The following is a 26,859-nucleotide window of genomic DNA, read 5'->3' on the forward strand; positions in this document are numbered from 1 at the left end:
GAACTAGATGAAAGCAACGCTCTCTAAGTTGGAAGCTGCTGATTGCTGGCGGCCTCACATGGTGCAGCCCATACTCCGGCCGCTCAGAGGCAGGATACACTGACTCCCTGTATTTAACTGTATCCTTATAGGTCAAGAACACTGGGTAACCAAGTTCCGGACTTAAGGTACTATCCTGCTAACTCACCCTTCAAAGCCCTTTATCTTTGAATATTCCCTCCCTCCCACCTTCCTAGCCTGGCAAACTCCCCCATGGTCTTCAAGACTTAAGCCACATCAATTCTGCGAAGACGCCTCCCCTCACAGACTTTCCCTGCGCACAGAGCTGTCTTCCAGCTCCTCCACTGGGCATGGGCTCCTTGGTGGGGTCACGCTTTTCGGCAACTTCATTAACGTATTACTTATGGAAATGGAAATTGAACTGAAAATGTTCTGATCCGTACCTTCTTCCTAGGCAAGTCCCTCACCCCTACTAAATTAAGATGATCCCTGAGTTATGGCATCACTGGAAGAGACAAGAGCGCATGCCTGATTCCTGCCATGCTGATGGGCACCAAGCGGGACCAACAAATTCTTACAACCAGAAGAGCAGGAACTAAGAGCATCTTCAAGGAAGAGCCCTGAGCTCTCTCGCACCCAGTCAAGAAACGAAGCCAGATTAGATGCTCTGTGTTTGTGGAATGAGGTGCATGGGGGCACAAACCTCATCCATGTACGGTTTCTCCAGTACTTGACCAACGAACGCCTCTGCATCCCGTGTCTTGTCAAATGTAGCTTAAGTCCAGAGGCAGTGCCGTATGATGTCCACATTGGAAGTCTGAAGCCCTTCTAGCAACAGGCCTCATGGCCGTAATGTGGGCTATACGCTGCAAGAACAGAGAGACCAGGAAAGAAGGTCCAGGCACCACAGTTTCTAAAAGCTCAAATATATGTGTATATAATTTATATACATATGTGTTATATATATAAAGCGAGCCTCTAATTCTACCAGAATATATGTAAGATTAAAATCCCAACATTTCCTAGAGAATAACAATGAATCTCTTCTCCCCATGATTGCTTTCTTTCTTTCTTTCTTTCTTTTTTAAAGGTTTTTATTTATTTATTTGTCGAGAGAGAGCACAAGCACATAAGGAGGCAAAGGCAGAAAGAGAAGCAGGCTTCCTGCCAAGCAAGGAGCCCAAGGTGGGACTCGATCCCAGGACCCTGGGATCATGACCTAAGCCAGAGGCAGTGGCTTAACTGACTGAGCCACTGAGGCGTCCCCTCCCTATGATTTCTTTGAAAGTAAGTCGGCTTCATCAAAGTGAAGTTTAGACAATTACTGAATGACAAAAAGTTATTTGCCTCTTAAGCTACGGAGTAAATCTGACAAACGTGCATTTAAACCCAGTCAAGGGCTTTGGATAAATGAACTCTGACTACATCATATGATGTGTCAAGTTACATGAAATTCAGAATTAATTTTACTTGCATAGTTTGGAGACTACGCTTGTGTCTTTACACAAAATCTATCTAGTGTGACATAATGGAAGCAGGGTCCCAAGCAGGAGATACTAAAAAAAAAAAAAAAAAATTCAAAGCTAGCTTCAAAATCCTGTAGAGTAGCAATTATCAGGGGGCAATGCTAGGTCAAACCAAAATCATCCAGGAAATTCGCAAACAGCAAATTGAAAATCGAAACCAACACTTACTGGTCTTACTTTGTCCAGAAGAGGCATGCCTTTGCTCTGAACAGCATGAAAGTGTAACTGGTTAAATTCTGTGGCAATTCTCTCCAAAATCTGTCTAGTCCAGAGAGGGCTAGTAGAGACAATTAGAGAAGTGTAATTCCCAAAGTTAAAACCTGCCACCCCCACCGCCCCCCCCCATGCCTTACAGCGCTCAGGCACCTGCAAATGCACGCCATCAATTTTCAGGACAAACTCTCTGTGCAGCAGGCCCCTGGTGCGAGGGGTGAGGAGCGGGGAGGTCATAGAAGCCACCGACGCAGCCTGGCCCGGGCCACAGGGCCCAGGCAAGGGGATGGAGCTATTTTAGGTCAGTGTGGGTACAGCTGCATGTTTCTACCACGTTTCTCGGGCTCTCCCATTCGTGCCCTTCTTATCCCATTCTCTAACCCCCTCCTCTCTCTTGCCCTGTCCTACCCTTCATACGCGAAGCCCCCTCTTCTTCTCTGCCTGCCTCATTCTCCCTCCCAAGTACCTCCCCAGTACCAACTACTGCTGTCTCCTCAATCAGCTAAAGCTGACCGCCTAGCAGCAACCTGGGAAATCGCTCAGAGCAGTGGACTCCAAGTTTACATTTACCCAACAGCAGAAAGAGCAAGCTCGGTGCTCTGGGAGCTGGTGAGAAATCACTCACAGTGCATCTGCCATCAAATGGACTGGATGCACTTCCCTCTTGCCCCCCACATTAGAAAGCATCAACCCCATTCAAAAGGAAGCCGAACAGTGAAAGAAAAAAAAAAAAACACAACAAAGACCCCAAAGCCCCTGCTGGGCTCTATGAGGCATCCCACATCTGAGGATGGGCAGTCAGGTAGTGAGGAAACACACTGTAAGGAAACCCAAAAATGTCTGGAGACCTGCCACGGTGTGCCCCGTCCCAGAGCATCAGAACTGGTGTGGAGGGAAGGCAGGCGCTAGGCAGGACCAATGCCAAAGCCTAATCCCAACCTCTACTGACTGATCCCATGCGCATTTCCTATTTATCCTTATCTCGGCATTTCTGGGCCTAGCAGAGCATGATGGATTTACCGTGTGCTGACGCTGCTCTGGCTTTCCTGACTCCAGAGCTCAGAGCTGCTCTTCTGGAGAAAAAAGTCCTCCAAGGTAATTCTGAGCAAGAAAGCGCACAATGTCTGTTTATCAAGGACAGTGCTGCAAAGGACAGGATTGTAGACACAGAGCTCACTGAGGTGTTTCTATCCGAGGAGCACAGCAGCAACAGCAAAGATGGGAAGAACACTGGAGGGCCAGCTCCCCAGGGGCCGAACGTGGACATGGCTGGAGGGGCTGCAGGTGCTGCCAAGGGCTGCAGCAAAGCAGAGCCGCTGGAGACACATGGGCTGCAGAAGGGCCGCATACAGACTGTCTGCTAAGTGTGGACGAACCGGGGCAGAAGCACGAGTGCAACGGGCTAGAGACACAAGCACAGTGGAGGCTGACCACTTAGTTGAATGCCTTGATGTGAAAGGGGGCAGAGACCTAGGACCAGAGAATCGCTTCCTTTGGGATGTGTCCGTTCTTAATCTCCATCATGAGACATGTGGAGCATATGGTCTCTCAAGTTCCTTCCAAATCTAAAACCTTAATTCCTAAAATTTAGAAACCTAACTCCGCCTGCATCGGGGGGAGGGACTGTTAGCCTCACACAACAGAGCACGCAGGGCACGCAGGGCAGCCTCCAGGCAGGGACCTTGACGCAGGCAGCAGCTGGTATGTGTGCAGAACCAGCCCGGGCTACTCCCACTGCACCACTGTGTGTCTCACGGTGCTGACAGGACCTAACTACTCATTTTCTGAGTCACTCATCTACCCTGGCTGATTGAAAATTCACACCAGGAAGGGAACAAGACAATCACAGTATAACAAAGAGAGCCATCATCTTTTTCCTATTTCATAAGCTTTTTCTTTCCTGTTTGTAAATTTCAACTGGATGTGTCCTATACTGTTTCATAATAATATAATGCTGGTGCAAAATACATCAATGGTAATACTCTGGGCATGTCTAGGGGAAAAAAAAAATGAGATGGGAGAAAAACCAAGATGAATGGTAGGTATGCCTTAAAGATCAACAGGACTTTGCTAGTCCTCAGGGAAGGTGATTCCAAATATACTTTTCCACTGCAAGCATAATGAAGTTTTGGAACTCTGGTCTATAACCAAAGGGTTTATAGGAACATGTTATAGATTTCACCATTTCATGCTCTCCACTCTCCTGGAGCTACATTCTAGCCACAAACCTGGATTTTCTTCTTGTTTAGAAATGAATTCTAACTAAGCCATCTCCGCCTAATTAGACTGGATGTGAAGTATTAATTTATGTGCTACTTAGTTAAAAAAAAAATGCGTACCTGCTTGCTTCTAGTGCAGAGGTTTCTTTAGAACTTTGTGAATTTAAGATTTTTTCAATCTTTTCAACTGATCAAATAACTTGTATAAGCCTCAACACACACATCTATAAAAATAAAAATTAAGCAAGGAAAAAACGTCACCATCTTTACTCTTAATCATCTTTATTTCCCATGCTAAATGCAGGAAAATATAAGACCAAAAGTTAACTTCAAATATATAGGGCATGCTATATTTTGAATATTTCTATGAAACACAGAATTCTCAAGAATGCAAATCTTAGTTCTAGAATAAGCATACTTCCATATTCTATTGCAAGTTTATAGAGAAAAAAAAAACCCTAGACTTTGCTTTCTCATATTCTATACTCTTATTTCTTCTTTTCCCCATCCTGAATCTTTCTATGGGCATTTCTTTCCTATTTTTTTAAAAAGATTTGTTTATTTGAGAGAGAGAGAGACTGCATGTGTGTGTGCAGGGGAGGGGCAGAGGGAGAGAGAGAATCTCGAGTAGACATCCTGCTGAGCATAGAGCTCAATGTGGGGCTCAATCTCATGACCCTGAGATCATGACCTGAGCCAAAATCAAGAGTCGGACATTTAACCAACTGAGCCACCAGGCACCCCTCCATTTGTTTTCTTATGGCCCTTTATTCATGTTTTAACTTTGGCTTCCGATCGTACTGACCCTCTCAATTTACATGTGCATATACCTATATGGCCAAGCACCAAATCATTAAAGACCTTTTAAACTACAAATATTATCAAAGAGGTTGAGGGACATTATGAAAACTCTCATCCTTAAAGAACAAAAAAATACAAAGTCATCCATTCAATAAATAGTTACTGAACACCCCTGGGAGCTCGACATTCATTCCGACAGGGGGTGGGGGAGGAGGGGGACACGAGAAAATAAAGCAAGAAATATACCCTGCTCTCATAAAGCTTACTGTTTTGTCTGGAAGCGCATGACAAGCATTCTTTGGACAAAAGCTGTGAGGAGATCCAGAGGCGAATTAAACAGAAGGTCCCTCAAACAGGCTTTCTCCCCACTGAGATTTTAACAAATATGCTAATAATACACATAGGAAACATAGTACAGAGCAGCAGGCGAGAGTCAGAAGCCCAGACTCCCAATGCCCGCTGTGCCCCTACATCGTTATGATCATGAATGACATCGGGGACACTTGAAACTGGAGATAGCACTAAGGGGCACACTCCCAGGGTGAGTCCTCAGATGTACAGAGCCGTTGCCTGTCTCACACACCTGAAACTAAGCCAACATCACATGCTAACTACTGGGAATCGAAAAAATTAAAGTTAACACCAGAACATAAAGAACACAGGATCAGAAAATAACAACAAACCTACGGCAGAATCCTGAGTTTGCTTTGGAAAGCCCACTTCTCCCCTAGTCTCTAATATAGGCCTATTTTCTTTACAGGGCCACTGACAATTTATACAGTCGTTAACTGTCAAGCGTTGCACCGACAACAGTTATCACGGTTTCTTGTTCTGGAAAAAGTGGGTGATCTTGAGATTGTGTGGGTACCTCTGAAATTCTGTCTTATTATTTCAGGTAGATAACGTGACGTAATGCATAAAATGCACATGTGTGAGAGCTTTGAAAAAAAGCTGAATAGTGCTGACAAGTTCGTGGAGAAAAGAGGAGAGGGCTTCAACTGGCATGCAGCATAAGAAATCTACTGGAGGGTACCTTTTTCTTCCTTATGTCCTGTTGTTTACACATTAGTTCATCTACTGCCCGAATTCCTTCACTGACTCTTTAAAAGAATAAAAAATAAAACGTATTACAGACATTGTTTTGTCACATTATCAAGTTCCTACATCTCATTCAATTCCACAGAACTTAATACCTGTGCTCCAGTACTATGCAGATATTGACAAAAAAAATGATATACCAGACATAGTTACTGTTGAGGGGACTCATGACCTGGGGGCATAATGACACGAAGGCAGGGTCGCATGGCCAGAAGAAGAATGACACATATACAGTGAAAGTTATGGGGATGAGGGGGCTTAGAATGGAGAACAGATAATATGAAGCAAAGTACAGGAGAGTCTGGAAATGCGACGGGGCTTGAATAGGACTCTGAAAGCCATGTGTACACAGCTGCCGAGGTGGGGAGGGGATGGGGAGCAGATGTAAGTGCAGACATACTCAGGGGCAGGGTCAGACAGGCACACAGCCATGTGCACTGCAGGCTTCCTTCTGGAGAGAAGCAAAAATAGGAATGGAGGGCCAATTTCACTGAGATGAGGTCTTTAGATTCTGCATATTTTGGAGAATGAGAGAATGTCAAAGCACTGATGCATGATGATGAAATATGGGTATGGAAATACCAGGAATCAAGAATGAAGAACAGAAGACCAGAAAAAGGCAGAGCACAGAGGTAGAGAAACATGTCCAGAAGCTAATGAATAAAGAGATAATTAGGAATTAGGGCCAAAACAAAGGTTAACAGAAACAACTAGAATGAAGTAGGCATATCACAAAAATTCCACAGGAAGGTGAATTAATTCACTCCATCAACATTATGAAACACCTCCTTGATGTCAGTATGGTGGCAGCCCACAGGGATACAATGAAGACAGATATAGTCGTATCCCTCAGAGGTCTGAGAATCTCACAGAACAGCTTCAGAGTTGGGACCAGAAAGGCAGGTCAGGCCTGTGGCTGAGCAGGACCAAAGTGGCCATAAAAACAGGCCATGGAAAAGGGAGGGGATACGGTGATGGCAGGGGGTGAGGTGGGACGGGAGCCTGTGTGAGTAGAGCAAATCTGCCTCCAGGGAGAGAAGAGTGGGAGGCCAAAGGAAGGCTAGGCTTGGGAAACAACACCACTATGAGGCCCCGGGAAGAAGAGGCACACCAAGGAGGCAGTGGGAGAGCCCCACAGCGGCTGGTGTGGAATCCAGCAGCGGACCACGAAAATCCCTTCCATTCCAAGGAAAAGTACCTTTAACAAGATTTTGTAAAATTCAAATGAGACATAAACCATGGAAAGTATTGGCTACCTCAAGGCACAACTCAAGATTTTTACCTGTTTCACGAACTCTTTCCTGCCTGCCCCTCCCCTAGGCTTCTCAGCACTGATATTTCCATTACTCTGCATTTTTCTTGGTTCTAACCATGTACTGTGTCTTCCCTTAAATTATGTTCTCCTTATATTCTCTCTAGGATGCAGGCACTGTCTTAGGGGAGGGATGCACGAGGCCACTCAAGCTAGAGGAGACAGATAAGGAAGGATGGTGTCGTTTATGACAAATTTACGACAGGGCATCAGAACGGACAGAGGCCGTAAGTCAGGGCACCAGACACAGACGGGGGGGGGGGTGGCGGGGGGAGACAGGGCAGCACAGTTTTCTGTTAGAAGTGATGCCACAACTGCCCCTCCACTGTTCACCCAGGTGGAGTTCCTATTCCCAATGGCTTAGAGGTGGGGAGTCCCATTCCCACAACAGAGATTTTTCTGAGAGAACATGCAAATGTAACATTTATTAAGTATTACATTTTATTTATATTATCCTTCAGTTCCATTAGGGATTACACAGTTTTTGTAGATCAGCCCAGGAACCTAACCACATGTAGATTATGTGGGGTGGGGGGGGATATTTACAAGATTACAAACTGTTAAAATACAAGTCATTCGTAAGTTAGAAACCACTTACATATGACCAAAGAATAAGTTGAATTTGGAAATATGCTTCCTCTCCCCTGACATTTCAAGGTTGTCTACTCTGAGAATATGTCATCTTCAAATCGAACATGTTTTTTTAGGTTTTTAGCATATGCAAAAACAAAATCATTTACAACTCTTCTGAAGGTGAATATTATAATCATGAACCGTTAAAATACAACCACCAGTACCACCAAACTAACAGGTGAAAAGAATTCTTAGAGAAAAGCCGACGAGGACAACAGGCGTCACAGCAGACTGTTTTCATTAATTGGGGAATTACCAGAACTTCTCGTAACTGTCCCAAAGGCACAGAAAGTTCATTGAGGGCTTTGTCCATGCCAACCTAAAGGCAAAACCAGGTTGGCACAAACACATCACGATAAGGAGTAATAGTGACGTATCTATTTAACGATCAAAGCAGTACCAGATTTAAGTTATTTTTTTGGCACAACCGTATTTTGCTACATAACTAGCTAAACAACAGAAGTGTTATTTGGCCATTAATGTTGTTCATAGAATATGAAAAAAATCTGTTGAAATACATGGAACTATAAAAATAAGGGAAGTCATGAGAAACGAAAGTTTCCTTAAGAACAATTTGCCTTTAGATGACATTTTAAATGAATGTGAAAAATTTTCAAAGAAGGTGAACAGTTCTCTGTCTGTAATTGATGATACTCAGCCAGCTGATGTAGCCCATCAGGGCTACATCTCTCTTAAACATTATTATAAGCCTTGAGAAAAATAGAAATTAAACAGAAGTAAAATTTTCTAGGTTTTTAATCCTATTGGGATATTTATCTTAGTGGTATATTTCTCAAAAGCAAATGTGCATCATTAATTTTAATGCTTCTTGAAATTCCCACGGAGCTGCAACTTTCTGTGCTTCTCTGGACAAACAGATTTAAAACAAAATGAAGCATCAACAAGGAGACTTTTCTGCCAAGTAACAAAATTCAACATTTCTAAACAGCTTTTACAAACAATTGATAAGCTCACTGCAAATCATTCTTATATTTTTATAAAACCAAACTTTTTAAATATCAATATTGGCCAATGTTCCCTCAACCTAGCTCTGGCTAACAGATATACCTGGGAGTAAATTAACATTGTAAGAGTGGTGGACATTTGCTCCTACAAATTAGTCTAAATCAAGGAAGACTTCAGGGTAATCACTTAGCAACTAATAAAACAACCCCTTGGGTATTATTATCCTTTACTTTTCACTGTTGACTAATGAATTTGAAACATAATCAAACTAGAGCAACCTTAAATGAATAAAAACTAAAACAAACAAAAAAAATGTATTCCAAAAAGTTTAGTTCTTTTATTAATGAAATTGGTAATTTCTTCAAGTTTCTGGTGGGGTTGGTGGGGTAATCAACTGAAAGGTTTCTAAAAACTCTGCCCTTTTAATAAATATGAAGGAGAGAGAAAATGTGTGTGTGTGTGTGTGTGTGTGTGTGTGTGTGTAGGACTTGTGAATTTCAGGTTTACCAAGTTTGTGGAAAGGTTGACAAAATCTGCATAATCCTTGTTGATGAGATCGACCATGGCTGTTTTAAAAGTTTATAGTAGAGTTCCAGATCTCCTCTTAGTTCCTCCAGCTGGACACGCTTCCTACAGTCAGACACAAAGTGATCGACATCGAAATCTTCCTGAAAATCAAACCAGAAAGAAAAAATGATTGCACTGATACCACATTTTACATAGAAAAATAAGATCAGAGAAAGAATAAGAGGCCGTATTACTGCAGGGGAACACACACAGGGACATCAGGGGGTCTGCTCACTTCCTAAGATTATGGGAAAGGGGGCCCCTCACCAAGACCATTCTCTCCAGTTGCCTAACTCTACAGGCATTTTATTTCTTTTAATTATACATTTCAAAGAGGCTCTTCTCAAAATAGAAACAGATTTTCTTCTTAATTTTATTTTATTTTTAAAGTTTTTATTTATTTATTGGACACAGAGAGAGAGAGACCACAAGTAGGGAGAGAGGCAGGCAGAGAGAGAAAAGGGGGAAGCAGGCTCCCCGCTGAGCAGAGAGCCTGATGCAGGGCTAGATCCCAATACCCTGAGATCACGACCTGAGCCGAAGGCAGAGGCTTAACCCCCTGAGCCACCCAGGCGCCCCTTCTTCTTAATTTTAAAAGTAACAAATGTTCACTGTCAAACTTTCAACCAACCAAGAAATACTTATGGAAGAGAGAGAAAAAAAAAATCACCCACTCTCTAATGCTCTGCAGTTAAGCACTGTTAATATTTATTTTTCTTCACTATTTAACACAGCGATTCACATCCTTCCAGACTTTGTTTTGGTCTTTCTCTTTACTTTTTTTTTTTTTAAGATTTTATTTATTTGAGAGAGAGAGATGGAGAGAACAAGTGGGAGGAGGGGCAGAGGGAGAAGCCGGCTCTCTGCTGAGCTGGGAGCCTGATGCCAGGGTTCATTCCAAGACCCTGAAATCAAGATCTCAACCGAAGGCAGACGCTTAACTGACTGAGACAGCCAGGTGCCCTAGTCTTTCTCTTTAAAATATAAATTACTTCTGGGGTGCCTGGCTGGTTCAGTGGGTTAAGGCCTCTGTCGTTAGCTCAGGTCATGATCCCAGGGTTATGGGTTCAAGCCCCGCATTGGGCTTTCTGCTCAGCAGGGAGCCTGCTTCTCTGTCTCTCTCTCTGCCTGCCTCTCTGCCTACTTGTGATCTCTGTCTAATAAATAAATAATTTTTTAAAAAATAAAATATCAATTCTTTCAAAGAACCAGCTCCTAGTTTCGTTGATTTGTTCTATTGTTTTTTTGGTTTCTATTTCATTGATTTCTGCTCTGATCTTTATGATTTCTCTTCTCCTGCTGGGCTTAGGGTTTCTTTCTTGTTCTTTCTCCAGCTCCTTTAGGTGAAGGGTTAGGTTGTGTACCTGAGACCTTTCTTGTTTCTTGAGAAAGGCTTGTACCGCTATATATTTTCCTCTCAGGACTGCCTTTGTTGTGTCCCACAGATTTTGAACTGTTGTATTTTCATTATCATTTGTTTCCATGATTTTTTTCAATTCTTCTTTAATTTCCCGGTTGACCCATTCATTCTTTAGAAGGATACTGTTTAGTCTCCATGTATTTGGGTTCTTTCCAAACTTCCTTTTGTGGTTGAGTTCTAGCTTTAGAGCATTGTGGTCTGAAAATATGCAGGGAATGATCCCAATCTTTTGATACCGGTTGAGTCCTGATTTAGGACCGAGGATGTGATCTATTCTGGAGAATGTTCCATGTGCACTAGAGAAGAATGTGTATTCTGTTGCTTTGGGATGAAATATTCTGAATATATCTGTGATGTCCATCTGGTCCAGTGTGTCATTTAAGGCCTTTATTTCCTTGCTGATCTTTTGCTTGGATGACCTGTCCATTTCAGTGAGGGGAGTATTAAAGTCCCCTACTATTATTGTATTATTGTTTATGTGTTTCTTTGATTTTGTTATTAATTGGTTTATATAGTTGGCTGCTCCCACATTGGGGGCATAGATATTTAAAATTGTTAAATCTTCTTGTTGGACAGACCCTTTGAGTATGATATAGTGTCCTTCCTCATCTCTTATTATAGTCTTTGGCTTAAAATCTAATTGATCTGATATAAGGATTGCCACTCCTGCTTTCTTCTGATGTCCATTAGCATGGTAAATTCTTTTCCACCCCCTCACTTTAAATCTGGAGGTGTCTTCGGGCTTAAAATGTGTTTCTTGGAGGCAACATATAGATGGGTTTTTGTTTTTTTTATCCATTCTGATACCCTGTGTCTTTTGACAGGGGCATTTAGCCCATTCACATTCAGGGTAACTATTGAGAGATATGAATTTAGTGCCATTGTATTGCCTGTAAGGTGACTGTTACTGTATATGGTCTCTGTTCCTTTCTGATCTACCACTTGTAGGCTCTCTCTTTGCTTAGAGGACCCCTTTCAATATTTCCTGTAGAGCTGGTTTGGTATTTGCAAATTCTTTCAGTTGTTGTTTGTCCTGGAAGCTTTTAATCTCTCCTTCTATTTTCAATGATAGCCTAGCTGGATATAGTATTCTTGGCTGCATGTTTTTCTCGTTTAGTGCTCTGAAAATATCATAAACCCCTGGCCCGACTTATCAAAAAGAAAAGAGAAAGGACCCAAATAAATAAAATCATGAATGAAAGAGGAGAGATCACAACTAACACCAAAGAAATACAAACTATTATAAGAACATACTATGAACAACTCTACGGCAATAAATTTGACAATCTGGAAGAAATGGATGCATTCCTAGAAACATATAAACTACCACAACTGAACCAGGAAGAAATAGAAAGCCTGAACAGACCCATAACCAGTAAGGAGATTGAAACAGTCATTAAAAATCTCCAAACAAACAAAAGCCCAGGGCCAGACGGCTTCCCGGGGGAATTCTACCAAACATTTAAAGAAGAACTAATTCCTATTCTCCTGAAACTGTTCCAAAAAATAGAAATGGAAGGAAAACTTCCAAACTCGTTTTATGAGGCCAGCATCACCTTGATCCCAAAACCAGACAAGGATCCCACCAAAAAAGAGAGCTATAGACCGATATCTTTGATGAACACAGATGCGAAAATACTCAACAAAATACTAGCCAATAGGATTCAACAGTACATTAAAAAGATTATTCACCACGACCAAGTGGGATTTATTCCAGGGCTGCAAGGTTGGTTCAACATCCGCAAATCAGTCAATGTGATACAACACATCAATAAAAGAAAGAACAAGAACCATATGATACTCTCAATAGATGCTGAAAAAGCATTTGACAAAGTACAGCATCCCTTCCTGATCAAAACTCTTCAAAGTGTAGGGATAGAGGGCACATACCTCAATATCATCAAAGCCATCTATGAAAAACCCACCGCAAATATCATTCTCAATGGAGAAAAACTGAAAGCTTTTCCGCTAAGGTCAGGAACACGGCAGGGATGTCCGTTATCACCACTGCTATTCAACATCGTACTAGAGGTCCTAGCCTCAGCAATCAGACAACAAAAGGAAATTAAAGGCATCCAAATCGGCAAAGAAGAAGTCAAATTATCACTCTTCGCAGATGATATGATACTATATGTGGAAAACCCAAAAGACTCCACTCCAAAACTGCTAGAACTTATACAGGAATTCAGTAAAGTGTCAGGATATAAAATCAATGCACAGAAATCAGTTGCATTTCTCTACACCAACAGCAAGACAGAAGAAAGAGATATTAAGGAGTCAATCCCATTTACAATTGCATCCAAAACCATAAGATACCTAGGAATAAACCTAACCAAAGAGACACAGAATCTATACTCAGAAAACTATAAAGTACTCATGAAAGAAATTGAGGAAGACACAAAGAAATGGAAAAATGTTCCATGCTCCTGGATTGGAAGAATAAATATTGTGAAAATGTCTATGCTACCTAAAGCAATCTACACATTTAATGCAATTCCTATCAAAGTACCATCCATCTTTTTCAAAGAAATGGAACAAATAATTCTAAAATTTATATGGAACCAGAAAAGACCTCGAATAGCCAAAGGGATATTGAAAAAGAAAGCCAACGTTGGTGGCATCACAATTCCGGACTTCAAGCTCTATTACAAAGCTGTCATCATCAAGACAGCATGGTACTGGCACAAAAACAGACACATAGATCAATGGAACAGAATAGAGAGCCCAGAAATAGACCCTCAACTCTATGGTCAACTAATCTTCGACAAAGCAGGAAAGAATGTCCAATGGAAAAAAGACAGCCTCTTCAATAAATGGTGCTGGGAAAATTGGACAGCCACATGCAGAAAAATGAAATTGGACCATTTCCTTACACCACACACAAAAATAGACTCAAAATGGATGAAGGACCTCAATGTACGAAAGGAATCCATCAAAATCCTTGAGGAGAACACGGGCAGCAACCTCTTCGACCTCTGCCGCAGCAACATCTTCCTAGGAACAACGCAAAAGGCAAGGGAAGCAAGGGAAAAAATGAAACTACTGGGATTTCATCAAGATCAAAAGCTTTTGCACAGCAAAGGAAACAGTTAACAAAATCAAAAGACAACTGACAGAATGGGAGAAGATATTTGCAAACGACATATCAGATAAAGGACTAGTGTCCAGAATCTATAAAGAACTTAGCAAACTCAACACCCAAAGAACAAATAATCCAATCAAGAAATGGGCAGAAGACATGAACAGACATTTCTGCAAAGAAGACATCCAGATGGCGAACAGACACATGAAAAAGTGCTCCATATCACTCGGCATCAGGGAAATACAAATCAAAACCACAATGAGATATCACCTCACACCAGTCAGAATGGCTAAAATCAACAAGTCAGGAAATGACAGATGCTGGCGAGGATGCGGAGAAAGGGGAACCCTCCTACACTGTTGGTGGGAATGCAAGCTGGTGCAGCCACTCTGGAAAACAGCATGGAGGTTCCTCAAAATGTTGAAAATAGAACTGCCCTATGACCCAGCAATTGCACTATTGGGTATTTACCCTAAAGATACAAATGTAGTGGTCCAAAGGGACACATGCACCCGAATGTTTATAGCAGCAATGTCCACAATAGCCAAACTATGGAAAGAACCTAGATGTCCATCAACAGATGAATGGATCAAGAAGATGTGGTATATATACACAATGGAATACTATGCAGCCATCAAAAGAAATGAAATCTTGCCATTTGCAACAACATGGATGGAACTAGAGCGTATCATGCTTAGCGAAATAAGTCAAGCAGAGAAAGACAACTATCATATGATCTCCCTGATATGAGGAAGTGGTGATGCAACATGGAGGCTTAAGTGGGTAGAAGAAGAATAAATGAAACAAGATGGGATTGGGAGGGAGACAAACCATAAGTGACTCTTGATCTCACAAAACAAACTGAGGTTGCCGGGGGGAGGGGGTTTGGGAGAAGGGGGTGGGATTATGGACATTGGGGAGGGTATGTGATTTGGTGAGTGCTGTGAAGTGTGTAAGCCTGGTGATTCACAGACCTGTACCCCAGGGGATAAAAATTTATGTTTATAAAAAATAAAAAATTAAAAAAAAAATAAAATAAAATATCAATTACTTTTTAAAGAAACTGACATATAATGGACACATGTTAGTTTCAGGCGTACAACATAAAAATTCCATATTTTTATCTGTTGTGAAATGATCACCCTAAGACTAGTTAACATCCATCACCAAACATACACATTTTTTTCTTGTGCTAAGAACTCTTAAGCTTTAGCAACTTTAAATATATAATAATATACGGCACCTGGGTAGCTCAGTGAGTTAAGGCCTCTGCCTTCGGCTCAGGTCATGATTCCAGGGTCCTGGAATCGAGCCCCACATCAGGCTCTCTCCTCAGCAGGGAGCCTGTTTCCTCCTCTCTCTCTGCCTGCCTCTCTTCCTACTTGTGATCTCTGTCAAATAAATAAATAAAATCTTAAAATATATATATATATATAATATACTATGCAGCCATCAAAAGAAATGAAATCTTGCCATGTGCAATGACGTGGATAGAACTAGAGGGTATGCTGAGTGAAATAATCAGAGAAAGACAATTATCATACAATCTCCCTGATATGAGGAATTTGAGAGCAAAGTGGGAGGTGTGGGGGTAGGGAAGGAAAAATGAAACAAGATTGGATTCGGAGGGGGGCACCTGGGTGGCTCAGTGGGTTAAAGCTTCTGCCTTCAGCTCAGGTCATGATCACAGGGTCCTGGAATCGAGCCCCACATCGGGCTCTCTGCTCAACAGGGATCCTGCTTCCTCCTCTCTCTCTGCCTGCCTCTCTGCCTACTTGTGATTTCTGTCTGTCCAATAAATAAATAAAATCTTAAAAAAAAAAAAGATTGGATTGGGAGGGAGACAAACCATAAGAGACTCTCAATCTCACAAAACAAACTGAGGGTTGCTGGGGGGAGGGGTGTAGGGTGAGGGTGGTGGGGTTGTGGACATTGGGGAAGGTATGTACTACGGTGAGTGCTGGGAAGTGTGTAAGCCTGACAATTCACAGACCTGTAACCCTGGGGCTAAAAATACATATTTCTAATAAAAAAATAATAAAATTAATATACAATAATACACAGTATTATTTACTACAGTCACTATGATGTACATTACATCCCCAAGGCTTATCTTATTAACTGGAAGTTTATACCACTGGACCCCTTCATCTATTTCCTCCACAACCTCGCCTCTGGCAACCACCAATCTGTTCTCTATGACTTCATTTTGTTTTGTTTTTTAGATTCCACATGTGAGGGAGATCATACAGTATTTCTCTTTCTCTGTCTGACTTATTTCACTCAGCACAATATCCTCAAGGTCCATCCATGTTATTGCAAATGGCAAGACTTCCTTCTTTTTATGGTTGAGTAATATTCCATCGTATACACACACATTTTCTTTATCCATTCACCCCGGTGGTGGACACTTTAGTTATTTCCAAGTCTTGGTTGTTGTATATACTGTGATACTCACTACCGTGAGTGTGAGTCTTGCTGGCCGCTAGAGCCAGGTGATCTAGATGTATACCCTGGGTAGCAACTGCAAACCTCGGGGCATCATACGAGCATTCAAGCTCCTTTCCAGGAGATACCAGAAAGCAGAAGCGAGGTAGAGGGACAGCGCAAAGATGGTACCCATCAGCTCCATCTTTGGAGAATACCTTACTAGGCTCCCAGATCCATGTTAAATTAGATGCCTGCCCCTCAGGGCTTTAAGATAAGCAAATGAGCCTCTTTCACAGAAATCTGAACCCATTTCAGTCTGCTGCTTCTGTGCTGAGTTCCAGGGTGGGTCAGTCTACTCGCGCGACTGCTTTAAGAACTGTTTCTCAGTTTGCTATAGCCTTGTGGGTCTCATGGGTGCAAGCTCTGATGGCTTTCAAAGCTGGATGTTTTGGGGTCTTGTCTCTTAGATGTACGTCTTGGAAGTTGGGGTGCCAGAAGTGGGGCTCAAACCCTTTGCTCCTCAGGGAGAAGCCTGGGGTTTTGAGTACCCTCCCAATCCCAGGTCGCTGTACCAGGGGTGGGGTTTATGGCAAGACTGATTCTTACTTCAACATAGGCTTTTTTCCTTACTCACCTAATGTGTAGGAGTCACTCAGCTAGTTGTAGGGTTTTTTCCATCTTGAATGGAAACCCCAGACCTTCTCTATGTATGTGTGTACACACACATATGTGTACACACACACACACACACACAAATATTCATGCTCTTCTAAACTATTTCCCATCTAGGGGCACCTGGGTGGCTCAGTGGGTTAAGCCTCTGCCTTCAGCTCAGGTCATATCTCAGGGTCCTGAGATCAAGCCTCACATCAGGCTCTCTGCTCAGCTGGGAGCCTACTTTCCCCCCTCTCTTCTGCCTGTCTCTCTGCCTCCTTGTGACCTCTCTCTCTCTCTGTCAAATAAATAAATAAAATCTTAAAAAAAGAATAAAAAAATAAAAAATAAAAACCCATTCTATTAAAAAAAATTTCCCATCTAAAAATATAACTTGAATGTCTTTACATAAAACACATACATTTCTATTAATATTTTATGTGCATGCTGAGTGTCCCATTGAACAGATGTTCCAAATCTTTCATAACCTATTTCGAAGTATTGGTCTCACAGGATTAGCTATCCTGTGTTTCCCCTTTACAATACTGTGATACCCCGGTAGGCTTATATGCTTAGAGGCAATAAATTACTATCTAATTCCCCTGTGACTCTGCTACTCCATGACCTGTTTAGTCAGCAAGAATCAAATGTGATGATTCCCAAACTAGTTAAGGACACCTACACTTACTTTTCATTAAACACTATGTAAACCAACAAAATATGACTGCAAAAAAAAATCACTGTTCTTTTGAAAACTAACACAGCTACTTTGGAAAGATTTGATACAAAGAAATCAATAAGAAAATTTTGGCTAAGTTAGGTATGGGTGAGATGACCAAGTACCAGGCAGGGAGGGAGTGATCACAGGATTCTCACTCAATGCAGTTAAAGAAACTGAAACTGAATGCAAAAAAAGACAACATAGAAAGCTTTTTTTAAAGATTCTTTTTATTTATTTGAGACACAGACAGACAGTATGAGCAGGGAAAGGGGCAATGGGAGGAGATTCCCTGCTGAATAGGGAGCCCAATGCGGGACTCCATCCCAGGACCCCGAGGTCATGACCTGAACCGAAGGTAGATGCCTAACCTATTGAGCGACCCAAGTGCTGTGATAACTCAGAAATCTAATCTGCAGGCCAGTTTCCAGAGAAAAGACCTAGCACTGTTTCAATGGAGAATAAATGTACATATGTTTTTTTTCTAAATAAAATGCTAAAAACTGTATGTACCATTCCCTAAGAGTACTTGTTTAAACTGACTTTTTTAGTTAATCAACCAAAGACTGACCCTGCTAGTGTCGGAGAGAAGGACTTCATACCAAACCGTAATTTCACAGTCATCTACAGAGAGCCACCTGCTCCTTACAATGGTGACCAAATTAGCCTGGACCTTTCTCTCCTGAGACCATTTCAGACCTTACATCATAGTTATGTAGTACATCATGGGAGGGGGTCTCGGTTCATAATCCTGGCCATCCTACTCACCAAATGTATACCTTTAGGTCGATCACTTTCCCTGCCTCAGTTACACATTGTTGAAGTTCTTGAACTTCATGATGGCATTCTAAATTGTATAACTGGGGTGCCTAGGTGGTTAAGCATCTGCCTTTGGCTCAGGTCATGATCCCAGTCTCTTGGGTTTGAGTTCCACATCAGGCGCTCTGCTGAGCAAGGAGCCTGCTGCTCCCTCTGTCCCTTCCTCCTGCTCCCACACTCTCTCACTCTCAAATAAAATCTTAAATAAATAAATAAATAATATAAATTAGCCTCAGTGAACAAATGCTATTAGGTAATATTAGTACTCAACTTACCATTTATGCATTTGTTCTCACACCAAAGTTCTGGATTAAACAAGAAATTAGATGGCACCTGAACACTTGGTTTAATATTCTCCAAAGGACTATGCAACTTATTTCTTACATTATGACATTGTTTTACAAAGATCCACACTTTTATAATGTTAGTATTTTTAATAATCAATAAAGTCAATTAATCATGATTAAAAATCAAACATAAAAATTTCTACTTTTTGCTTTTGCCCCCTCCATTTAGAACTTATTTATAGCCTGATAATTCAAAGGTCCCTATGTTTATGAAAATCTGGACAGAAATAGCTCTAAGATCCCATTCAGAACTTGATATTAATCTAAGTCTTCTGGCTCCATTTATCCTGAGAGCAAAGAGTAGAACAAAGGATTTGAGTACTGTTAGTTTATCTGGGAGATTATCCAAGGTAGAAAAGAATGGGAAAGTGATACAGTGAAGAAGCAACTTTGTCAAAGAGGTACATTGTTGATATAATTGTTGTTGAAAGAAAATGAAGGCTTGCTTTTACTAAAAGGTCCTGAGAAACTTCTTTAAGTTGTGCTCATGAAGAATTGAAAACTGACAATTTTATCTATGGTTCTTATTTCCACTTCACTGAGAGCTGTCCTCAGAGGACATTAACTCTCCTACACTTTGGGGTTGTGTTGGAGACATTCTATAATGAGAGAGAGAACATGAGGTGCTATCAGTGTTAAGTAACTGCAATTTCCCATGGAACTATCCACCACAGGTTTGGCTATAATCAGGTGTTGGGCCTTGATATCAGAGGGATTTGAGGCAGTATCATTTTAGGTTAATCATTATATCTGAAATTTCCAAAAACTTCAACTGATGAAACTTTGATTATAAATCTATAAATATATCAATAAATCTACAGTATTCCAATTATTTTCATAGAAATACACAGACAAAGCATCAATTGATTAATATTTAAATGTTACAAAATACTGAACTGAAAGAATTTGGTCATATAACAACGTGTAAGAAGTAGAACTTAGGTTTAGGTTAGAACTCAGGATGCATTTGAGACTCAGTTAAGAAATTGAATGGAGGGAAGCCTGGATGGCTCAGTGGGTTAAGCCACTGTCTTTGGCTCAGGTCATGATCCCAGGGTCCTGGGATCGAGTCTCGCATCGGGCTCTCTTCTCAGCAGGGAGCCTGCTTCCTCCTCTCTCTCTCTGCCTGCCTCTCTGCCTACTTGTAACCTCTGTCAAATAAATAAATGAAAATCTTTAAAAAAAAATAAAAATAAAAATAAAGAAAGTCAAGAGAACTATCTTAGAGGTTTTCATGGCTTTTTATTTACAGTTGCAAAAATTGCTGTTGGAGTTCTCACTATTAAGCACACATTTCTGACAGAAAGATAGAGGTAAAAGAGAATGATAGCTTGTACGACTGATACTTTGTCATATGGTTACAATATAACAAGAAAAGAGACAATAAAATATTTGATGTTGTTTTAAGTTTCCTTGTTGTCAATCCCTCAGTGCTTTCTGATATTAAAGGAAAAAGTAGATGGATATTGACCTGGCCACTATCAACACCTGTCAGTCTCTCTTGGATAACCAATATCTCAATAATCTCTTCTTCCCAGTAAAAAAAAAAATAAAATATATTCATAACCCACACTGTGCCATCTCAAGTTACTGCACCAAGATAAAATTACAATCATTTTCAGTTGTCCAAATGGACACAATACCCTCCTTATGATATCATGTCTTATAAGATAGATAATTGGCTTGCTACCAATATACCGGATGTGACTGTGGAAGAGACAGGAAAAAAATAATAATATTTATCTATTCCTTGGGTTGACCCTGTTTACACAGATGCATTACTATTAGAAAAGGTTGGTTTGGGACATTGGAATGAATATACTTAATGGGTCTGTATGTAATTGTGTTGGAGGAAATTTTTAATTTCTACAAAAATTAGAATTCTATCTTATTCTCTTGTTAATTTTCACGTTAACAAAGCCAACGTTTTTGTCTAGCAGACAAGATCTTAAATCCTAACAAAACTCAATTTTTTCCTTTTTTTTTAAGTTTGAGAGCATCATGTTCGCTCATGCTGCTTTAAATACAACTCAAAGAAAAAGGAGCTAAATGGGGCAGTAAAACCAGACTTTTTATTTAATCTTATTTTCAATTCATTGAAGATTATTTAGGAAAAACTTGAAAAATACAACTTGATAAGGATTCCAATAAAAGATTCATAAGCAATACAAGTTTCAGAATTTTTAGTATATTTTCCCTAAAAAGCCATTTAATTTAAAATAAAAAGAATTCTATTTACCTGCCACTTAAATAAGAGGAAATTATTTGGTTTTATAATAAGTCAATAAAATAAATTAACATATCTTTAGAAAATAGATATGCACACTAAGTTAAAAATAATAGTGCTTAAGCTGTTCAGCAAACATTTGTAAAATTCCTTGCCATCAGCTAGCTCTGGAGTTCTGCTAGGTGAGTAAGGCCATGTATGTTACTGCTCAGAGTACTGACGCAAAGCAATTGTCCCCTTCCCATCCATTTTTTGCCGTTGATATGTCATGCTATGTTGTTTAGAGATACATAGATGGCCCTACATGAAAGCCTTTTTTGTGTGTGTATATGGGTGACTGTGATTTAACTTTCAAATCAGATGGCTCCTGATTTACAATGATTCAACTTATGATATATTTGGCAATGATGTGAAAGTGAAAGTGATACAGTAGAAACTGTACTTTGAATTTTGAATTTGGGTCTTTATAAAAAGGGCCAGTGACATGTGGTATGGTGCCGTCTTGTGATGCTGGGCAGGGGCAGTGAGCCACAGCTCCCAGTCAGCTAGAAGATTACAGGGGTGAACACCAGATATTCTTACAACCATTCTATATATAACCATTCTTCTTTTTTTAGTGTAATATTTAATAAATTGCATGTGATATTTGATGCTTTGTTATAAAATAGGCTTTGCTTAAGATGATTTTGCCCAAATGCAGGCAAATGTAAGTGTTCTGAGTATGTTTAAATAAGCTTAAGGTAAGCTATGATATTTGATAGTGTAGGGGTATTAAATGCATTTTCAATTTTTTATGTGTTTCTCTGTACATAGCCCCCTTGTAAGCTGAGGAACATCTCTATATGTATATGTAGCCTTGGTATGGCTTACATATTATTGGCATGAAAGATCTAGAACAGTACGTGTGCCATATAATTGTCTACAACATCAAACAAGTTTCTTGAAAACTTGTACCAAAGGGGTTATGTCTTTAAGGATTCTTATTTCAGAAGGGTTCTCTCAAACGTAGGATTTTTCAGAAGTTAAGTGAAAATCTGACCAAACTAAACATTTTTCCATTTTCCCTAGTGAGCAACGATAGCTAAAATCTATCTGCCATTTTCAACACTGTACTCAATGATTGTAATTCTAATTTAAGAACTGATTATTTATATCAAAACCACATGTTGGCCTAATCTTACACAATATTCATAACTCTCACTCAGAGCCTTGGACACTTTTATTTGTTGAGTCTATATGGTACTATGGACATTCATCTCTTTTGACCTCATAGCTTCATGTATGTCTATACTTTTGAAAATACATGCATCATAGTTCCATTGTAAAATGTCTGGGTTATAAAATGTGCTATGCTATCAAAATGGTAATAAGAACATACAAATGACCTGATGTAATGAACTGGACCAGATTGCCAGATATCACATTTCATACCAGAAAGATTCAGTGGTAAGTTTTAAAATGGCCAGTTATACTTCGACTGAATTATAACTCATTTAACTTCTTTCTTTCTGTACAGTATTATACATTAGTCAGTACTATAGTAAATAAGTACTTTGGACAGATGTAAATAGGCTGTAATAAAAAATGTTTTTCTTCTTTCTTTTAGTCCTTTTTTCTTGTAAGACTAACCACAAATACCATGCCTCCCCCAAAATAATTTGCAATCCAAATTTATCTCTAAATGAATTTATTGCACAGAAAAAATATATATATATACACTTATAGTAGACATGTTCAAAAATAGTTACACAACAGCAGGGCCCTAAATGTAAGCAGTATAGTTGTTTTGTTTTGTTTTGTTTTGTTTCTTTAAAAAATAAGAGGTTATGTGAAATATTGGAATTTTATTTCGAGGCCTAGTATTTCAAGACAGTTAACTACACTTACGGTGTCAACAGACTCTTGTTGGCAGTATGATTTTATTGGCTTCATGGAATGACAGCAAGAATTTACTATTGCTTCTTTCTTTTATGACACACACAGAAAAAAAAATTGACACATTTGCTCAAGAGCAACCAGAATCATTTTAACCTATCAAAATTGATGGGAGGCCTTCACTGCCAAAGTCACTGCTGGGTTTTCACAATTCATTGCAGACAATCTGCTACTCCCATTATGATAAAGGAGAGAAGAGTCATAATCAGGGAAGAAAGCTAGATTAATACTTGTAATTATCATTGAATTATTTAACCTGCTATAGGATTATTATTAGTAGTGCCATTTGATAATTTTCTCTCATTTTATTAAACACAACTGTGAGTAATTACCCTACCTAATAATTCTCTGTATTGGCTGACTAGCTAGCAAACATTCATGAAAATATCCATTAGCCACACATATAAAATGCTGCATTATGATGCTGTTGAATCAGAACATACCACTACCTGATCCTGTATCTCTTTGAGGATTTGCAAATCAATTAATTCTATGTTTATTGGATTCTTCCCCTACAATTAGAAAATTTATAATAGACTCCATGAACATTATTAGTTTTACCATTTTAAACCAGCAATCCCACTTTGATTTTTACAACAAAAGCAGAAATATAAACACACACATTTGGGTCAGTTTTCTCTTAGTCAGTCTGGACTTCAAAATCCTATTCCTCAAGATAATGCACACCAAAGTTCTGGATTAAACAAGAAATTAGATGGCACCTGAACACTTGGTTTAATATTCTCCAAAGGACTATGCAACTTATTTCTTACATTATGACATTGTTTTACAAAGATCCACACTTTTGTAATGTTAGTATTTTTAATAATCAATAAAGTCAATTAATCATGATTAAAAATCAAACATAAAAATTTCTACTTTTTGCTTTTGCCCCCTCCATTTAGAACTTATTTATAGCCTGATAATTCAAAGGTCCCTATGTTTATGAAAATCTGGACAGAAATAGCTCTAAGATCCCATTCAGAACTTGATATTAATCTAAGTTTTTTGGCTCCATTTATCCTGAGAGCAAAGAGTAGGACAAAGGATTTGAGTACTGTTAGTTTATCTGGGAGATTATCCAAGGTAGAAAAGAATGGGAAAGTGATACAGTGAAGAAGCAACTTTGTCAAAGAGGTACATTGTTGATATAATTGTTGTGGATAGAAAATGAAGGCTTGCTTTTACTGAAAGGTCCTGAGAAACTTCTTTAAGTTGTCCTCATGAAGACCTGAAAACTGACAATTTTATCTATGGTTCTTATTTCCACTTCACTGAGAGCTGTCCTCAGAGGACATTAACACTCCTCCTACACTTTTGGGTTGTGTTGGACGCATTCTAAAATGAGAGAGAGAACATGAGATGCTATCAGTGTTAAGTAACTGCAATTTCCCATGGAATTATCCACCACAGGTTTGGCTATAATCAGGTGTTGGGCCTTGATATCAGAGGGATTTGAGGCAGTATCATTTTAGGTTAATCATTATATCTGAAATTTCCAAAAACTTCAACTGATGAAACTTTGATTATAAATCTATAAATATAACAATAAATCTACAGTATTCAATTATTTTCATAGAAATACACAGACAAAGCATCAATTGATTAATATTTAGATGTTACAAAATACTGAACTGAAAGAATTTGGTCATATAACAACGTGTAAGAAGTAGAACTTAGGTTTAGGTTAGAACTCAGGATGCATTTGAGACTCAGTTAAGAAATTGAATGGAGGGACGCCTGGGTGGCTCAGTGTGTTAAGCCACTGTCTTTGGCTCAGGTCATGATCCCAGGGTCCTGGGACTGAGCCCCAAATCGGGCTCTCTGCTCAGCAGGGAGCCTGCTTCCTCCTCTCTCTCTGCCTGCCTCTCTGCCTGCTTGTCAACTCTCTCTGTCAAATAAATAAATACAACCTTAAAAAAAAAGAAATTGAATGGATGTCTGACTATCTTATAGGTTTGCTAAAAATCAGTGACTTTGTGTTCACGTGTGGCTATGCAGGAATTTTTAACTTTCTCTAAGAAGTTATTAGATTTGATTATATAATGGCAGTAAAGGATGGGGAAAAGCAAAGTACAAACCCCATAAAGACAAAGACACTGAGTATGAGAAAAGAGTAATAGATAAGAAGAATCAATGCATTTGAGGAAAATGGGAATTGAAATACACATTGATTGTTGATTTTTTTAGATGGGGAAAACAAAACTAGCTTGCAAGAAGGAAATAACAGAAGACATGTTGTGATGTGAGACAGAATCCTGGAAAAGGCAGTAACGTGGAATAAAGGAGTAGGGAGAGCATATCAGGTAATTTGGATAGGAAGGAGTTAGGAGATAATTGCTTGATAAATTTTATATGGCCCACCTAAATGCACAGATTTCTCTTCTTTAATTTATATGGAAAACAGGGTGTCCTTTCTCTTCCCTTTCAGAGCACCAGAGGTGTACTCTTTCAGACTGAAAACCTGAAAAGCTCAGGACTCAGTTGCTTAAGCACAGCTGAGAGGACATATTTCAATTAAGATTTACATTTTGCTGTATGTAGTAGACTGTCAAAAGTGGTTTAACCATATTTTTTTCATTTAACAAGAAGACTACAGAGAGTGTTTTCTGGTGTTGGTTCAGAGTGTCCATCCCTCTGAACAGATTTTTCTCTCAAAGTCTGGGGCATGAAATCAATTGTTACATATGTATTTACTAAAAAAGCAGCTGGAAGATGCTGAGCACTGTGGCCCATGAGATCAAGGCACGAGCACACACTTGTGAGTGGTGAGCTCCCAAGGCTGGAGGAAAATTCTAGAATAAAGTGCTTATTAGAGAGCCTTACCTTTTCTCCTGTTTCATTACCTCTCTGCACTACCCTCTTGTATCCACAGCATTGGAAATGCTTTTAGCAACACAGCACACTGAATCACCACAAATTATGTGATTCTCTTGGTGGAAAACCAAACACTGTGTAAAAACTGTGGTTTTCTACTTCATGCTTCTGGATTGAAAATAATTCAGAATAAGCTGATAGGATTAGCCAAGAGACATTTAATCTTCTGTTTGGAAAATGCCTTCTATATAAGTGAGTAGAGGAACCTTTAAGAATTATTCATGTTTAGGGGCACCTGGGTGGCTCAGCGGGTTAAGCCTCTGCCTTTAGCTCAGGACATGATCTCAGGGTCCTGGGATCAAGCCCCACATCAGGTTCTCTGCTCAGCGGGGAACCATTTTCCCCCCTCCCACTTTCTGCCTGTCTCTGCCTACTTGTGATCTCTGTCAAATAAATAAATAAAGATTTTTTTAAAAAATAATTATTCATGTTTACATATATGCACCAGAATGCTATGTCCCTTGTCAAATAGGCTTCAAATCAACAAAAATGATAATATTTTACTTAATAAGTTTTTTAATTCCTCTGTTAACATTTTGGAATACATCATTTTAATGCACATCTGCAAATTTGTAATCACTTCATGTGAGACAAGGAATGCTTAAAAAGGCAACCAGGGGCACCGGGGTGGCTCAGTAGGTTAAGCCTCTGCCTTTGGCTCAGGTCATAATTTCAGGGTCCTGGGATTGAGCCTTGCATCAGTCTCACTGCTCAGCCGGGAGCCTGCATCTCTCTCTCTCTTTCTGCCTGCCTCTCTGCCGGTTGTGATCTCTCTCTGTGTCATATAAATAAATACAATCTTTAAAAAAAAAAAAGGCAACCAGAAAACATTTACAGTTTTGGACAGGAGTTTCCCTTACGTTTGGATAAGGATGCAAATTCAACTTCATAATAAATTACACTGCATCATAAATATTAAATGCACTTGGGATTGCGTTCTCTCCTCCCTCCATCCTATCATACACACAGCTGTCCGACTAATCTTCCAAAAACACACATTTTCATGTGCTGCTTT

The 26,859-nt window shown here is 39.8% G+C and overlaps 1 protein-coding gene across 7 annotated transcripts in view; it reads right to left on the reverse strand.

Moving 5' to 3' along the window:
* The window catches only part of LOC123388147 (conserved oligomeric Golgi complex subunit 2-like), a 30,543-nt gene extending 15,425 nt beyond the window's left edge, over positions 1-15,118 (reverse strand). Inside the window, exons 1-5 of one of the 7 annotated variants that reach the window (XR_006602703.1) lie at positions 9,276-9,652; positions 8,059-8,121; positions 4,079-4,182; positions 1,695-1,803; positions 704-866 (exon numbers count right to left, since the gene is read on the reverse strand). Coding sequence is in view for 3 of the 7 variants with exons in the window: in XM_045067361.1 (XP_044923296.1) it covers positions 8,059-8,121; positions 9,276-9,332 (120 nt within the window). In the remaining 4 variants the exon portion in view is untranslated. Of the gene's footprint in view, positions 1-703; positions 867-1,694; positions 1,804-4,078; positions 4,183-5,792; positions 5,854-8,058; positions 8,122-9,275; positions 9,671-15,080 lie in introns of those variants that run through there. The other 6 variants (XR_006602705.1, XR_006602704.1, XR_006602706.1 and 3 more) reach the window with 6 other exon arrangements.
* Positions 15,119-26,859: the final 11,741 nt, after the last annotated feature.

Source organism: Mustela putorius, unplaced genomic scaffold (assembly GCF_011764305.1).
Source record: "Mustela putorius furo isolate JIRA1106 unplaced genomic scaffold, ASM1176430v1.1 tig00003881_pilon_pilon_pilon, whole genome shotgun sequence".
NCBI lineage: Eukaryota > Metazoa > Chordata > Mammalia > Carnivora > Mustelidae > Mustela > Mustela putorius.